Source organism: Eurosta solidaginis, chromosome X (assembly GCF_040869045.1).
Source record: "Eurosta solidaginis isolate ZX-2024a chromosome X, ASM4086904v1, whole genome shotgun sequence".
Classification (NCBI taxonomy): Eukaryota; Metazoa; Arthropoda; class Insecta; order Diptera; family Tephritidae; genus Eurosta; species Eurosta solidaginis.
The window spans coordinates 181,004,434-181,025,832 of record NC_090324.1 but is presented as its reverse complement, the minus strand read 5'-3'; the positions used below and the strand labels follow the sequence as shown (position 1 = coordinate 181,025,832).

At 40.7% G+C, this 21,399-nt stretch overlaps 1 protein-coding gene across 1 annotated transcript in view; it reads left to right on the top strand.

The window, feature by feature from the left end:
* Positions 1–20,533, top strand: part of sv (shaven) — a 956,023-nt gene extending 935,490 nt beyond the window's left edge. Inside the window, exon 6 of the mRNA XM_067758509.1 lies at positions 20,253–20,533. Within this exon, the coding sequence (XP_067614610.1) occupies positions 20,253–20,419 (167 nt within the window). The 3' untranslated portion in view covers positions 20,420–20,533. The remainder of the gene's footprint in view (positions 1–20,252) is intronic.
* The last annotated feature ends 866 nt before the right edge of the window (positions 20,534–21,399 follow it).

Sequence of the window (21,399 nt, the reverse complement as noted above, 5' to 3'; positions counted from 1 at the left end):
GGAACGTTACTAATATTACTATATATGTGTCAAAAAAAATTAGAAAAATCGGATGAAGAACACGCCCACTTTTAAAAAAAAAATTTTTTAAAAGTCAAATTTTATCTTTACTGTATATAAGTAAATTATGTCAACATTCAACTCCAGTAATGATATGGTGCAACAAAATACAAAAATAAAAGAAATTTTCAAAATGGGCTTGGCTCCGCCCTTTTTCGTTTAATTTGTCTAGGATACTTTTAATGCCATATGTCGAACAAAACATTACCAATCCTTGTGAAATTTGGTAGACGCTTAGATTCTAGGACGATAACTGTTTTCTGTGAAAAAGAGCGAAATCGGTTGAAGCCACGCCCAGTTTTTATACACAGTCGACCGTCTGTCCTTCCGCTCGGCCGTTAACACGATAACTTGAGCAAAAATCGATATATCTTTACTAAACTCAGTTCACGTACTTATCTGAACTTTACATTGGTGTTAAAAATGGCCGAAATCCGACTATGACCACGCCCACTTTTTCGATTTCGAAAATTACGAAAAATGAAAAAAATGCCATAATTCTATACCAAATACGAAAAAAGGCATGAAACATGGTAATTGCATTGGTTTATTGACGCAAAATATAACTTTAGAAAAAAACTTTGTAAAATGGGTGTGACACCTATCGTATACGTATTGGGACACTCTGGTTTAGTTTCTCCACAAAAAGTACCTGCAACCATAATATCTGGCGTCCCATTGGCATTTATCAAAATGGCCCAAGTTTGCAAACCCGAATTTCGGATAAAGGGAGACCATGAACATTTATATCCAGGCTGAGCTCACCAGAATATGAAGAATATTTTACCAAAAAATCAGTTAATGTGTCTTTAAGCTCGTAATGTACATGTCCTCCCGAACCCAGTTTTTCTACGGGAGCACATTTTGGAGTCGATTTCAGAGTTCTCACATCTTTTGGAAGCCCACATATTCGCTTGACCTCCAAGAGCACTCAATTTGAAAACAAACTTTGGAAAAACGATTTGATCTCCAACTGTTGTAAAAGTTGGATTTCCATTTGAGAACTACATATTTCTCAAAGTTTGGAAAAAAAGTTGTACTTGTGCATATTGGGCGGCTACATATGTATATGTATGTGAAATAATCTCTCTTCTTCCAGCTGCTGGTTATGTGTATGTAATATTCTTCGTTGCCTTGTACATATGTGTGGCTGCTTGCTTTAATGTGTACATCAGTGGTCACCAAAATTTAAACTGTGGCTGTGTTAGTACGACTAAAATCATCGTAGTGGTAGGGGCTTAGTTTATTTTATTGCTTGACTCTAACGAAAAATTTAAACAAAATAAATTGTTAACATTAAACCATTAAAACATTCTGCGCATTAGCGTTTGTTTGAAAAATGAAATGAGAGCGAATAATTATTTCACTAGATAGACCACTGGTGTACATGTATGTACATAAGTGTGGAGTCTTGCTGTTTCTGTTGTTATTATTTACTAACGGCATAGTGATGCTAATATTCGCCACACTGCCCTCCACCTTAGTCTGATAGTCCCAATCAGACAAATTTTCCGATCTAAACGGCGCCACCCTTTCCAAATGAACAACTTTAATTTTTTTCGTGGTTAGCCAATAGGGCTGATTACATTCAACATGACGTCTACAGACCACAACCACAATTAAGCAAAGCTTGACGACAACCGTAGCCAAGCATTGGCCTTTTGATTACGTTGAAAGCGGCAGCCACCAATATAAATTACAGCAAACAGTGGCGAAAAATTTGGAAAAAAATATTAATTATGTTTAAAAAACTCCCAAAAGGATGAATTTAGCTTTTATTACCGCCACTCACTGTCGCTTCCCAAAAATATAATTAGGTTTAATCTGGCTACAACGGCTTTCGTGATTGATTGTTATGCTGCTCTGTCGCGCCGAAAATAACGACACTCATAAGAACATGTGTAAAAATAATATGACAGATGTGGCGGCTACACCGCCGTTGTGATTGTAATCAGCCCTAATGATTTGTATACGATAATCTACAACGTTGATCCATTTTATAACTTTGTATGTGCCTTCCCAGCAATTTGGGGACAACCCTTTTTCCGTTGTGAGTGGTATAACAGCGCAAAATCTTCTCCCAGAAAACCTTCCGAGATAATTGCTTTATCATATCTGGCTTTCATCTTGTCTCTCATAATCCTGGTTCGTTGTCTAACAAGGTCGTGTAATTTTCTCATTACTTCCTCCAAGACACCAGTGGATTTCCTGGCATTTCTTTCTGCATCGGCATTTATCCCAAACTTCAAGTCAGCTGGCAGTCGAAGGTCATTTCCAAAAATTACTTTTGCGGGAGTTTGGTCCGTTGTCTCATGCACTGCCGACCGGTAAGCCATCAAGAATAAGGATATGTGTATATCCCTCTCTTTATAGACATCGTCCACTACTTTCCTTAAGTGCTGTTCCAAGGTTCTATTGAATGGTTCCACCATACCATCGGACCGAGGACGCAATGTAGTGGTCCGTGTTTTTCGAGTGCCCGATGTCTTACACATTTCTTGGAACACAGCTGATTCAAAATTCCTGCCTTGATCACAATGTAACTCCATTGGTACCCCATACCACGCAACCCAATTGATTGTAAACACTTCTGCTACTGTTTCCGCTTCTTAATTTGGGATTGGGCATACCTCTGGCCATTTGCTGAAATAATCCATAACCACTAGTACGTATTTGTTTCCGTGGTTGCTAGTAGGAAATAGACCTGCGACATCCACAGCGATCCTTTCAAATGGCGCACCTGAGTTATATTGCTCATCTGGCCATGACTTCGGGTTTTGGGCCATTTCGCTCTGCTGCAAACCTCGCAGTTGGCAATCCACTCAGTGACCGACTGGCGGTAACCAACCCAATATAATTTCTGCTTAGTTGTCCCATGGCCCATTCATCCGGACACGTTATAGTCATAAGCCGGGCATCTATTATGTCTTCCTTAGCCTCAGCTTTCGAACAGTGTTTGCATTCTAAATAACATGGTCTTCGTAACATTGCATCGGCATTCCCTTTTCTACTACCTTTTCGATGCGCAATGGAAAAGTGTCATAGCTTTGTAGTCGCTCGATCCATCGTTCCAAATTGTCCTTTTGGATTACGGAACTGCAGTAGCCATTTCAACGCTGCGTGATCTGTCCTGACGCGGAATCGCTGTCCGTAGAGGTACTTGTTGAACATTTTTAATGCACTCTACCTATGCCAATAGTTCTCTGCGTGTAATGCAATATTTCCTCTCGGGTTTTCCAATTGATCGGCTGTAATATGCAACTACCTTCTCCTGTCCGTGGACGACTTGTGACAAAACGCCTACTAAAGCATATCCACTCGCATCTGTATCTAGAATAAATGTTGCTCCTGGAATCGGATATGCTCATATTGTGGCAGTACACAAACGCTCTTTCAATATTTGGAAAGTCACTTCTTGCTCTTTCTTACATTCAAAAGCTTTATTATACTCAGTTGAGCAGAGCAAACAGAGTTATTAACTTTGATTGGAAAACGGTTGGTTGTACAGGTATAAAGGAATCGAGATAGATATAGACTTCCATATATCAAAACCATCAAGATCGAAAAAAATTTGATTGCGCCATGTCCGTCCGCCCGTCTGTTAACACGATAACTTGAGTAAATTTTGAGGTATCTTGATGAAATTTGGAATGTAAGTTCCTGAGCACTCATCTCAGATCGCTATATAAAATGAACAATATCGGACTATAACCACGCCCACTTTTTCGATATCGAAAATTTCGAAAAACCGAAAAAGTGTAGGTGAGTTGGTAGGTGAGTTGAACTTATGACGCAGAATAGAAAATTAGTAAAATTTTGGAAATGGGCGTGGCACCGCCCACTTTTAAAAGAAGGTAATTAAAACTTTTGCAAGCTGTAATTTGTCAGTGGTTGAAGATATCATGATGAAATTTGGCAGGAATATTACTCCTATTACTATATGTATGCATAATAAAAATTAGCAAAATCGGAGAACGACCACGCCCAGTTTTAAAAAAAAAATTTTTTAAGTCAAATTTAAAAAAAAATTTATATCTTTACAGTATATAAGTAAATTATGTCAACATTCAACTCCAGTAATGATATGCTGCAACAAAATGCAATAATAAAAGAAAATTTCAAAATGGGCGTGACTCCGCCCTTTTTCATTTAATTTGTCCTTGTGAAATGTGGTAGGGGTTTAGATTCTGGGACGATATTTTATTTCTGTGAAAAAAGGCGAAATCGGTTGAAGCCACACCCAGTTTCTATACACAGTCGCCCGTCTGTCCTTCCGCTCGGCCGTTAACACGATAACTTGGGCAAAAATCGATTACTAAACTCAGTTCACGTACTTATATCAACTCAATTTGTATTGGTATAAAAAATGGACGAAATCCGATTATGACCACGCTCACTTTTTCGATATCGAAAATTACCAAAAAACGAAAAAATGCCATGATTCTATACCAAATACGAAAAAAGGGATGAAACATGGTATTTGGATTGGTTTATTGACGCAAAATATAACTTTAGAAAAAAACTTTGTAAAATGGGTGTGACACCTACCATATTAAGTAGAATGATATGAAAAAGTTCTGCGGGGCGAAATTAAAAAACCCTTGAAATCTTGGCAGGAATACTGTTCGTGGTATTATATATATAAATAAATTAGCGGTATCCAACAGATGATGTTCCGGGTCACCCCGGTCCACATTTTGGTCGATATCTGGAAAACGCCTTCACATATACAACTACCAGTACTCCCTTTTAAAAGCCTCATTAATACCTTTAATTTGATAACCATATCGTACAAACACATTCTAGAGTCACCTCTGGTCCACCTTTGTGGTGATATATCGAAAAGGCGCCAACCCATAGAACTAAGCCCCACGCCCTTTTAAAATACTCATTAACACCTTTCATTTCATACCCATATCGTACAAACATATTCTAGAGTCACCCCTGGTCCACCTTTATGGCGATATCTGGAAAAGGCGACCGCCTATAGAACTAAGGCCCACTCCCTTTTAAAAAGACTCATTAACACCTTTTATTTGATACCCATATCTTACAAACAAAGTCTAGAGTCACCCCTGGTCCACCTTTATGGCGATATCTCGAAAAGGCGAGAGCCTATACAACTACCACCACTCTCTTTTAAAACCCTCATTAATACCTTTAATTTGATACCGATATCGCACAAACACATTCTAGAGTCACCCCTGGTCCACCTTTATGGCTATATCCCTAAAGGGCGTCCACCTATAGAACTAAGCCCCACGCCCTTTCGAAATACCCATTAACACCTTTCGTTTGATACCCATATTGTACAAACGCATTCTAGAGTCACCCCTGGTCCACCTTTATGGCGATATCTCGAAAAGGCATCCACCTATAGAACTAAGGCCCACTCCCTTTTAAAATGCTCATCAACCCCTTTCATTTGATACCCATATCGTACACACAAATTCTGGTCCACCTTTATGGCGATATCATGAAACGGCGTCCACCTATAGAACTAAGCCCCACGCCCTTTTAAAATACTCATTAACACCTTTCGTTTGATACCCATATTGTACAAACACATTCCAGAGTGACCCCTGGTCCACCTTTATGGCGATATCTAGAAAAGGCGTCCACCTATAGAACTGAGGTCCACTCCCTTTTAAAATACTCATTAACCCCTTTCATTTGATACCCGTATTATGCAAACGCATTCTAGAGTCACCCCTGGTCCACCTTTATGGCGATATCTCGAAAAGGCGTCCACCCATAGAACTAAGGCCCGCTCCCTTTTAAAATACTCATTAAAACCTTTCGTTTGATACCCATATTGTACAAACGCATTTTAGAGTCACCCCTGGTCCACCTTTTTGGCGATATCTCGAAAAGAAGTCCACCTATAGAACTAAGGCCCACTCTCTTTTAAAATACTCATTAACACCTTTCATTTGATACCCATATCGTACAAACAAATTCTAGAGTCACCCCTGGTCCACCTTTATGGCGATATCTCGAAAAGGCGTCCACCTATAGAACTAAGGCCCACGCCCTTTTAAAATAATCATTAACACCTTTCATTTGATACCCATATCGTACAAATAAATTCTAGAGTCAGCCCTGGTCCCCCTTTATGGCGATATCCCTAAATGGCGTCCACCTATAGAACCATGGCCCTCTTAAAATACTCTTTGATACCATCCATTTGATACACATGTCATACAAACACATTCCAGGGTTACCCTAGGTTCATTTTCCTACATGGTGATTTTCCCTTACATTGTATCCATAGCTCTCAACTGAATATGTAATGTTCGGTTACACCCGAACTTAGCCTCCCATACTTGTTTCTTGTAAGCTCGTTGAGGCTGTGGTTTCCGCTGGGAAAATTTGGTACAAGTCGGCGGTAATATGTGCACAGCCCAAGGAAACTTCTTAATTCATGCAGGTTCTGTGGTCTTGGCCAATCCTTTACAGCCTCTATCTTTTAATTCGCAGTGCAGATGCCCCTGTCGTTACCTTGTGACCCAAATAACTTTCTTCCTTTTTAAACAGTAAATACCTTGTGGGACTTAGTTTCAAACCAGCTGTTCTCTGGAAAACTTCCTCCAAGTTCTTACGATGTACATCAAAGTTCTTTCCCAATACGATGATATCGTCCAGGTACACCAAGCATGTTTTCCAATTTAGTTTTTTAATATCTGATCCATGAGTCTCTCAAAAGTAGCTGATGCCAAAGACCATCTCCGACATTGTCTGACTTGTCTTCTCCCTTCACCCCGGGCCGTGGAGAGGGGGGGGGGGCATCCAGGGCAATTGCCCTGGTGCCCGGAAGGTTTTTGAGGGCCCGGCAAGGCAAAGCAGTATTAACAGTATTCTAACTAGGATTTCATAAATACTGTAACGAATATTAGCAGCACTAAGGGATACTATCATCTCTAAGCCAACGCTAAGCAGTGACTTGTATGCACATCAATTATTCAATAATTATGTCTACACATTTGTACGTACACGCAGCGGGGAAGCAACGCACAAACACATGCAGATATGTTATCTGAGATGCTCCCAAAGTAAGCAATTATAATTGTGGAAGTGTTGCTCATAAATACACGCGCATATGAGAAGCTATACACGTGCATCTGCAGTTATAATTATATAGCAGTAACTAAGTAAATTCTGGAAGAGCCTAGAAGTATGCAAACGAGAAATCACAGAGTATAAAAGGCCGCAACAGTAGAGGCACGACAATTAGTTTTATTTAAGACGCTATCTGGCGAGCAATATTAGTGTTATTGTGAAGAACTTTAATAAAGGCCAGTTTTCATTATTGACTAGTGGAGTTATTTATTCAACAGTTTAGTGATACGAACGTTAGCACAAGGTTGCAAATAAGAGGAATTGCAGTAAATTTGTTACAATACATACATATTTTGGTGCTATAAAAATTGTTTTAAAATTGAAAATCACTAAACTAAAATCATAAGCAGCCAATCAAATATGTACTATGGGGCATAGTCATAGTCGAAATAAAATGTGATTTTAAGTTAGATAAACGTTTTTGACACAATTTTATAAGCGCTATCTGTCAAAAATAAAAATGATTCAACTAACTTAAAATCACATTTTATTTCGACTATAAAAATGCCCCTATCGGTTTGGTCGTATTGCTTTTTCATTTTTGTAAAAGCCAGCGACATCTGTAAATACAGGCTGATAATAAACTAGAGCGTTAATTTGAAAAAATTAGTACACTTGACTTGTTTTGCGAAGCGCAAATTTGTGCAAACATATGAGTATGCCGTGGATAAGCTTACATAGGTCAGTTTCGCGTTAATTGTTGCAAGCTTCGTATTTCTTTTGTCAGTGGTGCAATTATTGGTACATTTTTTTTTGCAGAAGTCATCACATTTTTCGGTATTATGCAGAAATTGTATAATATCTTTAGCGCAAGCCCTCGGAGATGGGAAATTGTCAAAGAAAAAACTAATTGCTCCTTGCACAGTATGTCACAAACAAGATGGTCTGCTCGTGTGGATAGTGTGAAACCTTTCGCAACTCACATTCCCTATATATTGAAAGCTATTGATGAAATCAAGCTTTTGTATCTGAGTTCAGAAACAGTAACGGATTTGAGAGGTATTGAAGCATATATGGGGAAGTTTGAGTGTATGCTCTGAGCCTCCATTTGGCTCAAAGTGTTGACGGTAATCAAACATCGAAATCTAGTACTGCAAGCTAGAAATGCCACACTGGACGTGGAAACAGAAAATATACGTAGCCTGATTGATGAGTTGAAGAAACTCAATTCAAACAACAAGTTTTTTAGGTTCTTTTGGACTGCTTGATAGGTAACATGACAAGACGTTTCGAAGCCGTAAATGATATTGCAATTAAATTAAGTTTTTTGTGGAAGTACCAGGATCTGACGGAAGAAGAGCTCATAGAAAAGGCAGCGGCATTCTGCACGATTTATGGCATCGATATTTCTACGGATCTAATAGATGAAATCTTTCATCTCAAAGCCATCCACTTAGCAAATTTGGGATGTGATTCGCTGCCACCATTTTAACTTCTGAACAAATTTCATGACTTGAAGATGGAAGTATTATTTCCTAACATCTGCATAGCATTAAGAATATTTTGCGCACTTCAAGTCAGTGTGGCTGAAGGGAGCGTTCTTTAGTATATTGTCTCGCATGAACAATTTTTTACGTTATACTATGAGCCAAAATCGCTTGACAAGCCTTGGAACATTGGCGTCGGAGTCCAGCCTTTCTCGCAGCGTTAGTTTTGAATCGGTAATTTCCATATTCGCAGACCAAAAAGAATGGAAGGTTTTCCCTGGCTGATTCAAGCTCTTAAAATGTACATATTTAGAAAAAGTTAATGTAAGCAAATCAAACAATGAAATCTGACATTTCATTAATGTAAGTGCTCCAGTAAATCTTACTTTATATAAAATAAAACTGACAATGTGAATTGAAAAATATATGTATGGTACGTGATTTTTTTTACTGGATCGAGCCGTAAACGCGAACTGTCCCAGGGGCCCGGTTCGGATCTCTGCGGCCCTGCCTTCACCTCCACTTGCCAGTTTTCAAGTCCAGTGTGGAAAACCATTTCATACCAGATAGCGAGCCCAGCGTGTCGTCAATGCGTAGCTATCCTTTTTCGTGACGTCGTTCAACTTGCGGTAGTCCACGTAAAACCTCATTTTTCCATCCTTCTTCTTCACAAGTACCACCGGTGAGCTCCATGGACTAGCTGATGGTTCGATGACGCCGCTGTCGCTAATTTCTTGGAACACTACGAGGAGCTTGACGGATCGGCCTCGCATCTCCAGTGTCAATTTGATGTTTCACAACGTTGGCGCGGAATGGCTTGGAACCATCTTGGTCAAATACTTACTTAGTTAATTGGCGCTTAACCGTTTATATGGTTAATGGCCATCCATCAAGCTACGCCAGTCGCTCCTTCACTCAGCCAACCGGCGCCAATTGGTCGCACCAAGGGAGTTTTAATCTTTTCCCACCTGGTCCTTCCAGCGGAGTGGGGGCCGCCCTCTACCTCTACCGTCATCTTTCATTCGCTTAACATGGCCTAGCCAGCGCAGCCGCTGCGTTTTAATTCGCTGGACTATGGTGATGTGTGCGTAGAGCTCACACAGCTCATCGTTAAATCTTCTTCGGTACTCGCAATCGCCAACGGGTAGAGGTCCATAAATCTTTCGAAGAACTTTTCTCTCGAAGACTTCAGAGCCGCTTCAACTGATGTTGTCATGTCCCATGCTTCTGCACCATATAGCAGGACGGATACGATAAGTGACTTGTAGAGTATGATTTTCGTTTGCTGAGAGAGGACTTTACTGTTCAATTGCCTACCTAATCCAAAGTAGCATTTATTGGCAAGAGTGATTCTTCGACGGATTTCAGAGCTGATGATGTTGCTAGTGTTGATGCTGGTTCCCAAATAAACGAAGTTTTTAACTATTTCTTGGTCAAATATGTATGCGTAATTTAGGATCAGTCGTTTTGACTTAACAGTCTGATAGTCTTCCTATAGCCCCTCCGTCCATGCCTTGATGTCATTTGAAAGATCAATATTCCTAGATGAAACATTTTTCTGGAGGTGCTTACAGTAAATAACTACTTCAGCTTCTTGGCATGTTCCCAATATAGCTCCTTTGGTGACTTTGAGTAGTGACTCGAACTCATTGTGTACTCTTGCAGGGATATGTGTATCCTGTTATGTCATAGCCAGGGTTTTTCCTATAAGTACGTTGATTTGTTTGCTGCTTCGACAACCCACAATTTCCTTCTCCCAAAATCTCCATCAACCTTTCCCCAGATAACTTCCTCCGATTTTGGTGGTAGTTGCTGATTCTTCACCATCAGCACTCGTTTACTGCTGCAGTATATTTCTCGTAGCCGAAATTTAGTGGCACATCCATGTTCATATGTCGCATCGTCTTGCTTTGCATGTCGATCTTGATGCCTTGGTCGAACAAGAAAGTCCACTCCAATTATGATTGCATCAACAATCTCTGCCACTATAAAATTGTACACTACCTGGACGTTCCCAATTGGACTTCACATGCTAGTTCCCCCATTACGTGGTTGTCCTCTCCAGTAGCTGTACGCAATCTTGCACCATGCAATGGTCTTATATATTTGTTGACTAATTCCAATAGAATGATGGAATGAAATGCGCCCGTCTCTACAGTCAGTAAACGTTCCTTTCCATCCACATGTCCTCCGACAGAAAGATTGCTCAACCTTCTTCCAATTTGCGAGAGAGAGATTATGGGACATTAAATTGCGGGAGCCAGCTGTCGCCTATTGCGGCTGACCCAATTTAGTTTAACGATTGAATGGAATTGGGTATTTGCTCATCTCCTTACTTGCTTTAATTTGTACATGTACATAAGTGTGGTTGCTTGCTGTTTTTGTTGTGGTTATTTACTAACGCAATAGTGATGCCAATATTCGTCATAATAAAAAATAAAATAAATGTAAGGCGCGATAACCTCCGAAGAGATCTAAGGCCGAGCTTCTCTTCCAATTTGCGTCGTGCTCCTCTTGATTTTTCCCTACAAATTGGCCGGACGGGACCTACATGTTTTATGCCGACTCCGAACGGCATCTGCAAGGCAGATGAGTTTTCACTGAGAGCTTTTCATGGCAGAAATACAATCGGAGCGCTTGCCAGACACTGCCGAGGGGCGACCCCGCTTAGAAAAATTTTCTTCTAATTGAAAAATCTTATTTCTAAAATTTTGACGTTGCTTTACCCGGGAGTTGAACCCAGGGCATATGGTGTGATAGGCGGAGCACGCTACCATCACACCACGGTGTTTTTATACAGTTCAGTAAGTACACTAGCCCAACACTACGCTGCTCAAGTTCCGAGCACTAATTTCCACGAAAACGAAATTTAAGGTTATAGTTTAAATCAAATTTGCTTTTGTACATATATAACAGTACAAACATGTTTCAGATTTAGGCTCAAACTTTTAACCGTGCAGTTAAAATCAAACTTATGTATAAATGAAGCTTCAAAAGGCAGAAATATAAAAAGAGGTAGTTTAAAGTAAGCCACTCATATTAAGCTGCATTACAGCTTGATGAGTTGTTGTCAAACATAAGTGCAAATATATGGTTTTTAAAGTCACTCAAAACGACTTTTTGATACTGAGAGAATGAGAAACGAATTTTGCACATGGTTAGGTAAGGTTGAACTGGCAGGTCAATAAGACCTCACATAGACTGAAGGTGTTCATGGCTTTACGAGAATTGGTTTGACGGCCAAACGTAAGAACCCCAATCAGGTGCCAGGACTTATGTTATAGAATAACTCCGTTCTATTGGCAAATACCACAAGTTTTCAAGTGCCCAGCTAAATTGCTGCCTCGAGACCTGGCAACTCTGCTGTCCCTAATAGCTGGAGCCTTAACCTAGCGACCACAGGACACCAACTCAGAACGCGTTCATCCGTTTCTAATGCAGCTCGCACTTTCTAAGTCTGCTGTAACTGACATGGCTCAACTTCAAAGCATGCAACGCCGGATGGCAGTGTCCAGTAAGTATGCCCATCGTGAGCCTTAAGATTTATCTCTTCAAAGATATGAGGCACTTTATTAGTCTAATATTGCAGGATTTGTATATGATCGTAGAAATTTTCCTTCTCTCCGAGCCTTTCCTGTTTGACTTCTCCCAACCGGATTGAGACTGTTACCGTTGATTCAGAGAGTGCTGCACCCTCCTTTGCCCAATCATCAAACTCTTCGCTACCTTTTATCCCTTTATGATCGGAAACCCAGTACAGATAAATGGTCCGGCCTGACCAACGTTTTTCCAAGGCGTTTTTGCATTCCAGGACACTTCTTGATAAAATACTGTGTGGAATTATTGCCTATTGACGCGAATGTAGCTTAAGCTTGTTTTCCCCAGAATTTCTGCTGCTTTTTTGACGGCTATAATTTTCGCCTGAAAGACGCTGCAGTAAAATGACAGCCTGTAGGATCTACTTATTTCTCGGTCGATACCGTAAACAGCAGATCCGACTTTATCCGTTAATTTAGAACCATCTTTAATACGTGTATAGTGTTTTCTGCCATTCCTGTACGCTGGCGCCAACCCTCCGGCTCAATTCCCCCAGAACTTTTCCGAAGCTCATGTATGGGACCATATATTCCGTTTGCTCGATTAGTTGGCGCTATATTGCTATGGCCATACGGCCTGCACTCAAGCTGCCCCGAGACCTTAAGCTTTCTTGCAGTGGATAATGCGATATTTTTGGCCATTAAGTCTGCAGGCGGGATGTGTAGAATGGCATGCAATGCTGCTGTTGCGTTGTTTTAGTGTAGTTCATATAATTGACAATCTGCAAAGCAAACCCTCTCTAGTTTTTAGGTAACGTACGTTTTTGTTTGGCTGTCCACCAAGCAAGGACCCCATATTAAAAAATGGACTTCACAATTGCCTAAATACCCAATGACAGAGGTTGGGTGATAGGCCCCACTTGCATCCCAGCATCCTGCATTGCACATGGTAGTATACAAAAATTTTGCGTTTATTTTCCAGAACCGCTAAAAACGACAAAAGACTAAGCCTGGTAGATCTAACAGAATTATGAAAAGCCGCTATCTCTATATATTTTCAACACAATAAGAATGCTGAGTTCAATATAGGCATAGATACAAATTCACACTTTGAATATAAAAAAATTTATAGCACCTCCATATGCCTTCACATATAAATTCGATTCATATTGTAACGAATTTACTGCAAATGCTCTTATTTGCAATCTACTGCCAACGTTCGTATCGCTAAACTGTTGAATAAATAACTCCAATATGTAATAATGCAAAATGGCCTTTATTAAAGTACTTCACAATAACAAACTGTGCAACGAATAGCTTGCTGAATAACCACACTGATTGATAGCTCAATGAAACTCTACTACTCAAAATAACACTGCTATTGCTCGCTAGATATCGTCTTAATCAAACTGCTTGACAACTCAAATCAAACTGAATTACTTCTTACTCGCCTGCTCCGCTTTTATAGTTTACGCTGCATACTTCTAGGCTCTTCGATTTCCAGAAGTTACTAGTTAGTTCGGCTACAAAATTGCCAGCCACAACTACGTGCACAAATTATTGCTCTCTCTTGTGACAACTCAGATAAGATATATGCATGTGTTTGTGCATTGACGCTCCGCTGCTCGTATACGTACATATGTGTAGACGCAATTAGTTATTCGTTTATGTAGATACATAATGATTGAATTATTTATGTGAATGTTTGTAGTTTACAGTCTCTCGCGCATACATAGGCGTATAAGTAAATGCATCTGTGTGTGACACCTTTCGGCTGCCTTATATATGTGTATACATGATTTGATTATTGACGTAAATACTGCTTATCGTGGCCTTGGCATCGCCTTAGTGATGGTATAACTTAGTGCTGATAATATCCGTGACACTGCCCTCCACCTAAGTCTGATCGTCCCGATCAGACAAATCTCCCGATCTAAACGCTGCTAATCTCTCCAAATGAACCACTTTCATTTTGGTTCGTGGTTTGGTAGTGGTTTGTATGCGGTACACTACATCGTTGATCCGTTTTACAACTTTGTATGGGCCTTCCCAGTTACACTGCAATTTCGGGGACAAACCTTTTTTCCGCTGTGGGTTGTATAGCAGCACCAAATCTCCTTCCTGAAACCCTTCCGAATTAATTGCTTTATCGTACCTCGCTTTCATCTTGTCACTCATAATCTTTGCTCGTTGCCTTACCAGATCGTGTATCTCTCTCAGCTCTTCTTCCAAGACACCAGTGGATTTCTTGACATTCCTCTCCGCATCGGCATCTATCCCATACTTCAAATCAGCTGGCAGTCGAAGGTCATTGCCAAAAATTACCTTTGCGGGAGTTTGGCCCGTTGTGTCATGTACTGCCGATCGGTAGGCCATCAAGAATAATGATATGTGTGTATCCCAGTCCTTATGGTACTTGTCTACAACTTTCCTTAAATGCTCCTCCAATGTTTTATTGAAGCGTTCCACCATACCATCGGACTGAGGATGCAATGCAGTTGTCCGTGTTTTTCGAATGCCCAACTTCTTGCACATTTCTTGGAACACAGCTGATTCAAAATTCCTGCCTTGGTCAGAATGTAACTCCATTGGTACACCATACCTTGCAACCCATTCGTTTTTAACCACTTCTGCTACTGTTTCTGCTTCTTGGTTTGGGATTGGGTATACCTCTGGCCATTTACTGAAATAATCCATAACCACCAGTACGTATTTGTTTCCGCGGTTGCTAATAGGAAATGGACCTGCGACATCCATGGCGATCCTTTCAAATGGTGCACCTGAAATATACTGCTTCATCTGGCCATGACTTCGGGTTTTGGGCCCTTTCGCTCTGTTGCATACCTCGCAGTTGGCAATCCACTCGGTGACCGACTGACGGCAACCAACCCAATAGAATCTCTGCTTAATTTTTTCGAGTGTCTTCGTGATTCCAAGATGACCTCCACTTGGACCATTGTGCAGCTCGCTGAGCACGTCAGGAATCCTCTTCCTGGGAACAACTATCAGTTTCTTCTTGCATTGACCATCCTCACTCTCCCATACTCGATGCAAGCAACCGGATATCAATTCTAAACTGTTCCACTGTGCCCAATATGACTTCGCAATGGGACTCTCTGCTGACATCTCCTCTCTGCTTGGTCTTTCGTTTCGTTCGAGCCCTTGCATAACATTAGACAGATCTGTATCTTCTAGCTGACACTTTCTTAGTTGTTCCTTGTCCCATTCATCCGTACACGTTATAGTCATTAGCCGGACATCTATAATGTCTTCTTTAGCCTCGGCCTTTGAGCAGTGCTTGCATTCCAGACTACATGGTCTTCGTGACATTGCATCAGCATTTCCATGGGTACTACCTTTTCGATGCTCAATGGAAAAGTCATACCTTTGTAGTCGCTCGATCCACCGTACCAATTGTCCTTCCGGATTACGGAACTGCAGAAGCCATTTCAACGCTGCGTGATCTGTCCTGGCACGGAATCGCTGGCCGTAGAGGTATTTGTGAAAATGTTTAATGCACTCTACCAATGCCAACAGCTCTCTCCGTGTAACGCAATAGTTCCTCTCTGGTTTTCCAATTGAACGGCTGTAATATGCAACTACCTTCTCTTGTCCATCGACCAGTTGTGATAAAACGCCTCCTATAGCATATCCGCTCGCATCTGTATCTAGAATAAACGTTGCTCCTGGAATCGGGTATGCCAACATTGGGGCAGTGCACAACCGCTCTTTCAATGTTTGGAAAGCTACTTCTTGGTCCTTCTTCCATTCAAAAGCTTTATTTTTCCTTGTTAGCTCGTGGAGACTATGGGCTACGCTGGCAAAATTTGGTACAAATCGGCGGTAATATGTGCACAACCCAAGGAAACTTCTCAATTCATGCAGATTCTGTGGTCTTGGCCAATCCTTTACTGCCTCTATCTTTTCATTCGCTGTACAGACACCTTCTGTCGTTACCTTGTGGCCCAAATAATTTACTTCCTTTTTAAACAGCGTACACTTTTTGGGACTTAACTTCAGACCAGCGCCAGCTATTCTCTGGAAAACTTCCTCCAAGTTTTTAAGATGTTCATCAAAACTCTTGCCCAATACGATGATGTCGTCCAGGTACACCAAGCATGTTTTCCAATGTAGTCCTTTCAGTACCTGGTCCATGAGTCTCTCAAAAGTAGCTGGTGCATTGCAAAGTCCAAAAGGCATCACTGTAAATTGCCAAAGACCATCACCGACACTGAAGGCTGTTTTCTCTTTATCTTCCTCCTTCACCTCAACTTGCCAGTAGCCACTTTTCAAGTCCAGTGTGGAAAACCATTTCGTACCAGATAGCGAGTCCAGAGTGTCGTCAATTCTTGGTAACGGGTAGCTATCCTTTTTCGTAACGTCATTCAACTTTCGGTAGTCCACGCAAAACCTCATTTTTCCATCCTTCTTCTTTACAAGTACTACCGGTGAGCTCCATGGACTAGCTGATGGTTCGATGACGCCACTGTCACTCATTTCTTGTATGATTTGACTCACAACTTCCCGCTTCGCCAGTGGAACACTACGTGGAGCTTGACGGATCGGCCTCGCATCTCCAGTGTCAATTTGATGTTTCACAACATTGGTGCGGCCTGGTTTAGAACCATCCTGGTCAAATATGTTCGCGTATTTTATGAGCAGTTGTTTTGCCTTACTCTGATAGGCTTCCTCTAGCCCATGCGTCCATGCCGTGATATCATTTGAAAGATCAGTATTACTAGATGAAACGTATTCCTGGAGCTGTTCACAGTTAATAACTACTTCGGCCTCTTGGCATCTTCCCAAAATAGCTCCTTTTGTCAAATTGAATGGTGACTTGAACTCATTGAGTACTCTTACCGGAATACGTCCATCTTGTTTTGTCATAGCCAGGGTTTTTCCTACAAGTATGTTCAGTGCTGATTTATTTGCTGCTTCGACAACCCACAATTTGTTTGTCCCACCATCTCCATCTACCTTTGCCCAGATGACTGCTTCTGATTTTGGTGGTATTTGCTGACTCTCTTCCACCAGCACTCGTTTACTGCTGTAGCCTCTCTCGTAGCCGAAATTAAGTGGCACATCCATGTTCTTATATCGCATCGTCTTGCTTTGCATATCGATCTTGATGCCTTGGTTTATTAAGAAGTCCACTCCAATTATGATTTCATCAACAATACCTGCCACTATAAAATTGTGAAGTACCGTGATGTTCCCAATTGCTACTTCACATTCTACTTCTCCAATTACCTGGGTGTCCTCTCCCGTGGCTGTACGTAATCTTGCTCCAAGCAATGGCCTTATCTTCTTGTTGACTAAATCTGATCGAATGATGGAATGGGATGCACCCGTATCTACAGTCAGTAAACGTTCCTTTCCATCCACATGTCCTCCGACAGTAAGATTGCTTGACCTTCTTCCAATTTGCGAGATAGAGATTATGGGGCATTCAATTGAGGGAGCCAGCTGTCGCCCCTTGCGGCTGACTCGCTTTAGTTTAACGATTGAGTGGATTTGGAGATTTGCTCGTCTCCTTCAGCTCTGCGTTTAGGGCCACCCACATTGTTGGAACTATTGGAATTGCTACTGCAATGACGTGCAATGTGACCTGGGTTACCGCACTTGAAACATTTCATAACTCCGGCATTTTCTGTTGTGATCCCTTCAGAGCTTCCAAAATTGTATCTACCCACTCCGGCCTTTCTACTTCCACACGATGAGTTTTGTATGCTGGTTTACTCAATAATGACGCCGTTTCCTGAGTCAATGCATGGGATACCGTTTCAGAAAATGTTTGCTTTGGGTTCGCGTATGTGGCTCGCTTCGTTTCGACGTCCCGTATGCCATTTATAAAGCTCTGAATCTTCACTCTTTCCGTGTATTCCACGGGTGCATCCGCATTTGCAAGATGAGCCAATCTTTCAATGTCCGAAGCAAACTCCTGCAAAGTCTCGTTAGCTTTTTGGTAGCGGTTTTGCAATTCTATTTGAAATATCTGTTTCCTGTGTTCGCTTCCGTATCGCCGTTCTACAGCAGCCATCAATGCGTCATAACTGTTCCGTTCGTACTCTGGAATAGTCTGTAAGATTTCCGCGGCAGGCCCTTTCAGTGCCACGAACAGAGCTGCAACTTTATCTTCAGCATTCCATTGGTTCACTGCTGCGGTCTTCTCAAACTGTAGCTTAAAGACCTGAAAAGGAACAGAACCGTCAAAGGATGGTGTCTTTACCTTTGGATTACTCGTTGAAACTGCTGGGCGATTTAGTGGCAACTGCTCGATACGTCCTCTCAAAGCATCCACCTCGGCCTCGATTTTTTCTTCAAACTGTAAAATTTTTGTATCTTGCGCCTCCAACTTCGAGGAAATTCGTCCTTCTTGCTCTTCCAGTTGAGCAGAGATCTGCGATGATATCTGTGCTGAAATTTGCGCCGACATTTCGGATATCCGTGTTTCTTGTGCTTCTATCTTCGATGTTATTTCTGACGACATTTCTGCAATATGTGTCTCCTGTGTTTCCATCTTGGATGCCATATATGTTTTCTGTTCTTCCAGTTGAGTTTCCATCTTGGATGTTATACGTGTCTCCTGTGATTCCATCTTGGATGCCATATATGTTTTCTGTTCTTCCAGTTGAGTTTCCATCTTGGATGTTATACTGTTATGTTGAGATGCCATTGTCGATGTTTGAGCAGATATTGCAGCCAAAATCATGTTCAAGTCTGTGCTCGTAACTGTCTGCGTAACTGTCTCTTCCATTTTTGTTATTTCCTCGCCATCAAGATGAAAGTCATACTCTTCCACGTCAATTCCTTCTACTTCCATTGCCTCCCGTAGCCGTGCCTGAAGTTCAAGTTTAACGCCGCTTGTATTCAATCCACGGCTCTCCAACTCCCTCTTCAGTTGCTGGATCTTCAATTCACTGAACTTTGCCATGTCCTTGTTGTCCTCTGGAATTTATTCAACAATTCCTCTTCTGACACCAATTGTAACGAATTTACTGCAAATGCTCTTATTTGCAATCTACTGCCAACGTTCGTATCGCTAAACTGTTGAATAAATAACTCCAATTTGTAATAATGCAAAATGGCCTTTATTAAAGTACTTCACAACAGCAAACTGTGCAACGAATAGCTTGTTGAATAACCACACTGATTGATAGCTCAATGAAACTCTACTACTCAAAATAACACTGCTATTGCTCGCTAGATATCGTCTTAATCAAACTGCTTGACAACTCAAATCAAACTGAATTACTTCTTACTCGCCTGCTCCGCTTTTATAGTTTACGCTGCATACTTCTAGGCTCTTCGATTTCCAGAAGTTACTAGTTAGTTCGACTACAAAATTGCCAGCCACAACTACGTGCACAAATTATTGCTCTCTCTTGTGACAACTCAGATAAGATATATGCATGTGTTTGTGCATTGACGCTCCGCTGCTCGTATACGTACATATGTGTAGACGCAATTAGTTATTCGTTTATGTAGATACATAATGATTGAATTATTTATGTGAATGTTTGTAGTTTACAGTCTCTCGCGCATACATAGGCGTATAAGTAAATGCATCTGTGTGTGACATCTTTCGGCTGCCTTATATATGTGTATACATGATTTGATTATTGACGTAAATACTGCTTATCGTGGCCTTGGCATCGCCTTAGTGATGGTATAACTTAGTGCTGTTAATATCGTGACAATATGAAAGTGCCTGAATTTCATATGAAAGTGCAAAGAAAAAGCTCTTCCATATGTAGCCAAGTAACTTCGGTAGGATATTCAAATTTACACTAGCAAATTGACGAAAAAAACTTTCCAAAAATATTGTAACATTAAGAAAAATTTTAATTCAATATTTATTCATTAAGGGGCCATCGAAATTCTTTAAACATTTAAAATAATTTTTTTTTATATAAAAAAGTTTCAGTGTACACATAATTTTGTATATGTATTGGGATTTGCAATTCAATATAAAAAATTTTGAACAGTCCTGTTTAGCTGGGTGAAGTTAGAAGCTTTTAACGCGCCTTCGACGACTTTTTAATCACATATCACTAACTCACAAACATTTTTGTACTCTTCTAACTGTTATTTTTTCGTCATTTATTAGATTCGTCATTCTACTATGAAGGTAGTCAAAGTCAAACAGCAGTTGTACTTAACCAAGACATTCCATCACCTGTAGCAACCACCATCTCCAGTTCACTGGCATCAGCAGCTTCGTCGACTGAAGGTCCGTGCACTAAACCAGAATCGTCTGATATATTTTTAGTATAGTCGATTCATAAGAAAAATCAGAACGTTCAAAGGACCATAAACTAAAATCCATACGGGCCATTATTAAAGCAGATAAAGATATGACTTGTAAATATTGATTTAACTGCTCAATAAATAAAACCTGCATACTCCAATAAAATTATGAAAATCTTCTAACTCCACAAATTTTCCCTTCATCTTGAAAAAAAAAAAAAATTAAATAATTAGTTACGTGACGTTTTCTTTCAATTGAGTTTTTTCGTTTTACTGTAAAATCTTGTTGGATGGAACTAGCAGCTTTTACCGCGTGGTCGACGATATATAAAAGAAAAATATGGAAATATGCTTAAATATTCACTAAATATATTGAAATGTGTATAGATATGCGTGACTAGTCAAAACCTTGACTAAATATACATTTACAAAAGGGTACAAAAATAATGGCTAAAACAAAATATTACAAATTCAGACCAGATACCCCCAGCGGGTTAGGGGGTTAGAATATACCCACGGAAGGTATGCCTGTCGTAAGAGGCGACTAAAATACCGCGTTCAAGGGGTTCGCCAGCGCAATACTTAGCTTCTCCAAACCCAATTGTCAACCTCACCTATCCGTGGCGAATCCTGTTTCATTAGCTTCCGTGGTGGATCTAGGTGGTGGGAGGGCGGGATGGTCTAAAAGTTGTTGTTGTTGTTGTAGCAATGCTCGCCCCACCTAATAGCCGCGACCGATCACAAATTGTCATCAATATCCTCAAACGGGAGTCCAAGGAAACTTGCCGTTTCAACAGGGGTGGACCATAAGGAAAGGGGTGTTAGAGGCGTTGGTTCCACATTACAATTGAAGAGATGGTTGGTGTCATGTGGGGACACATTGCAAGCGGGGCATACATTTTGTATGTCAGGGTTGATTCTGGATAGGTAAGAGTTTAACCTGTTACAGTATCCAGAACGAAGTTGAGCAAGACTGACACGCTTTTCCCTGGGGAGTATGCGTTCCT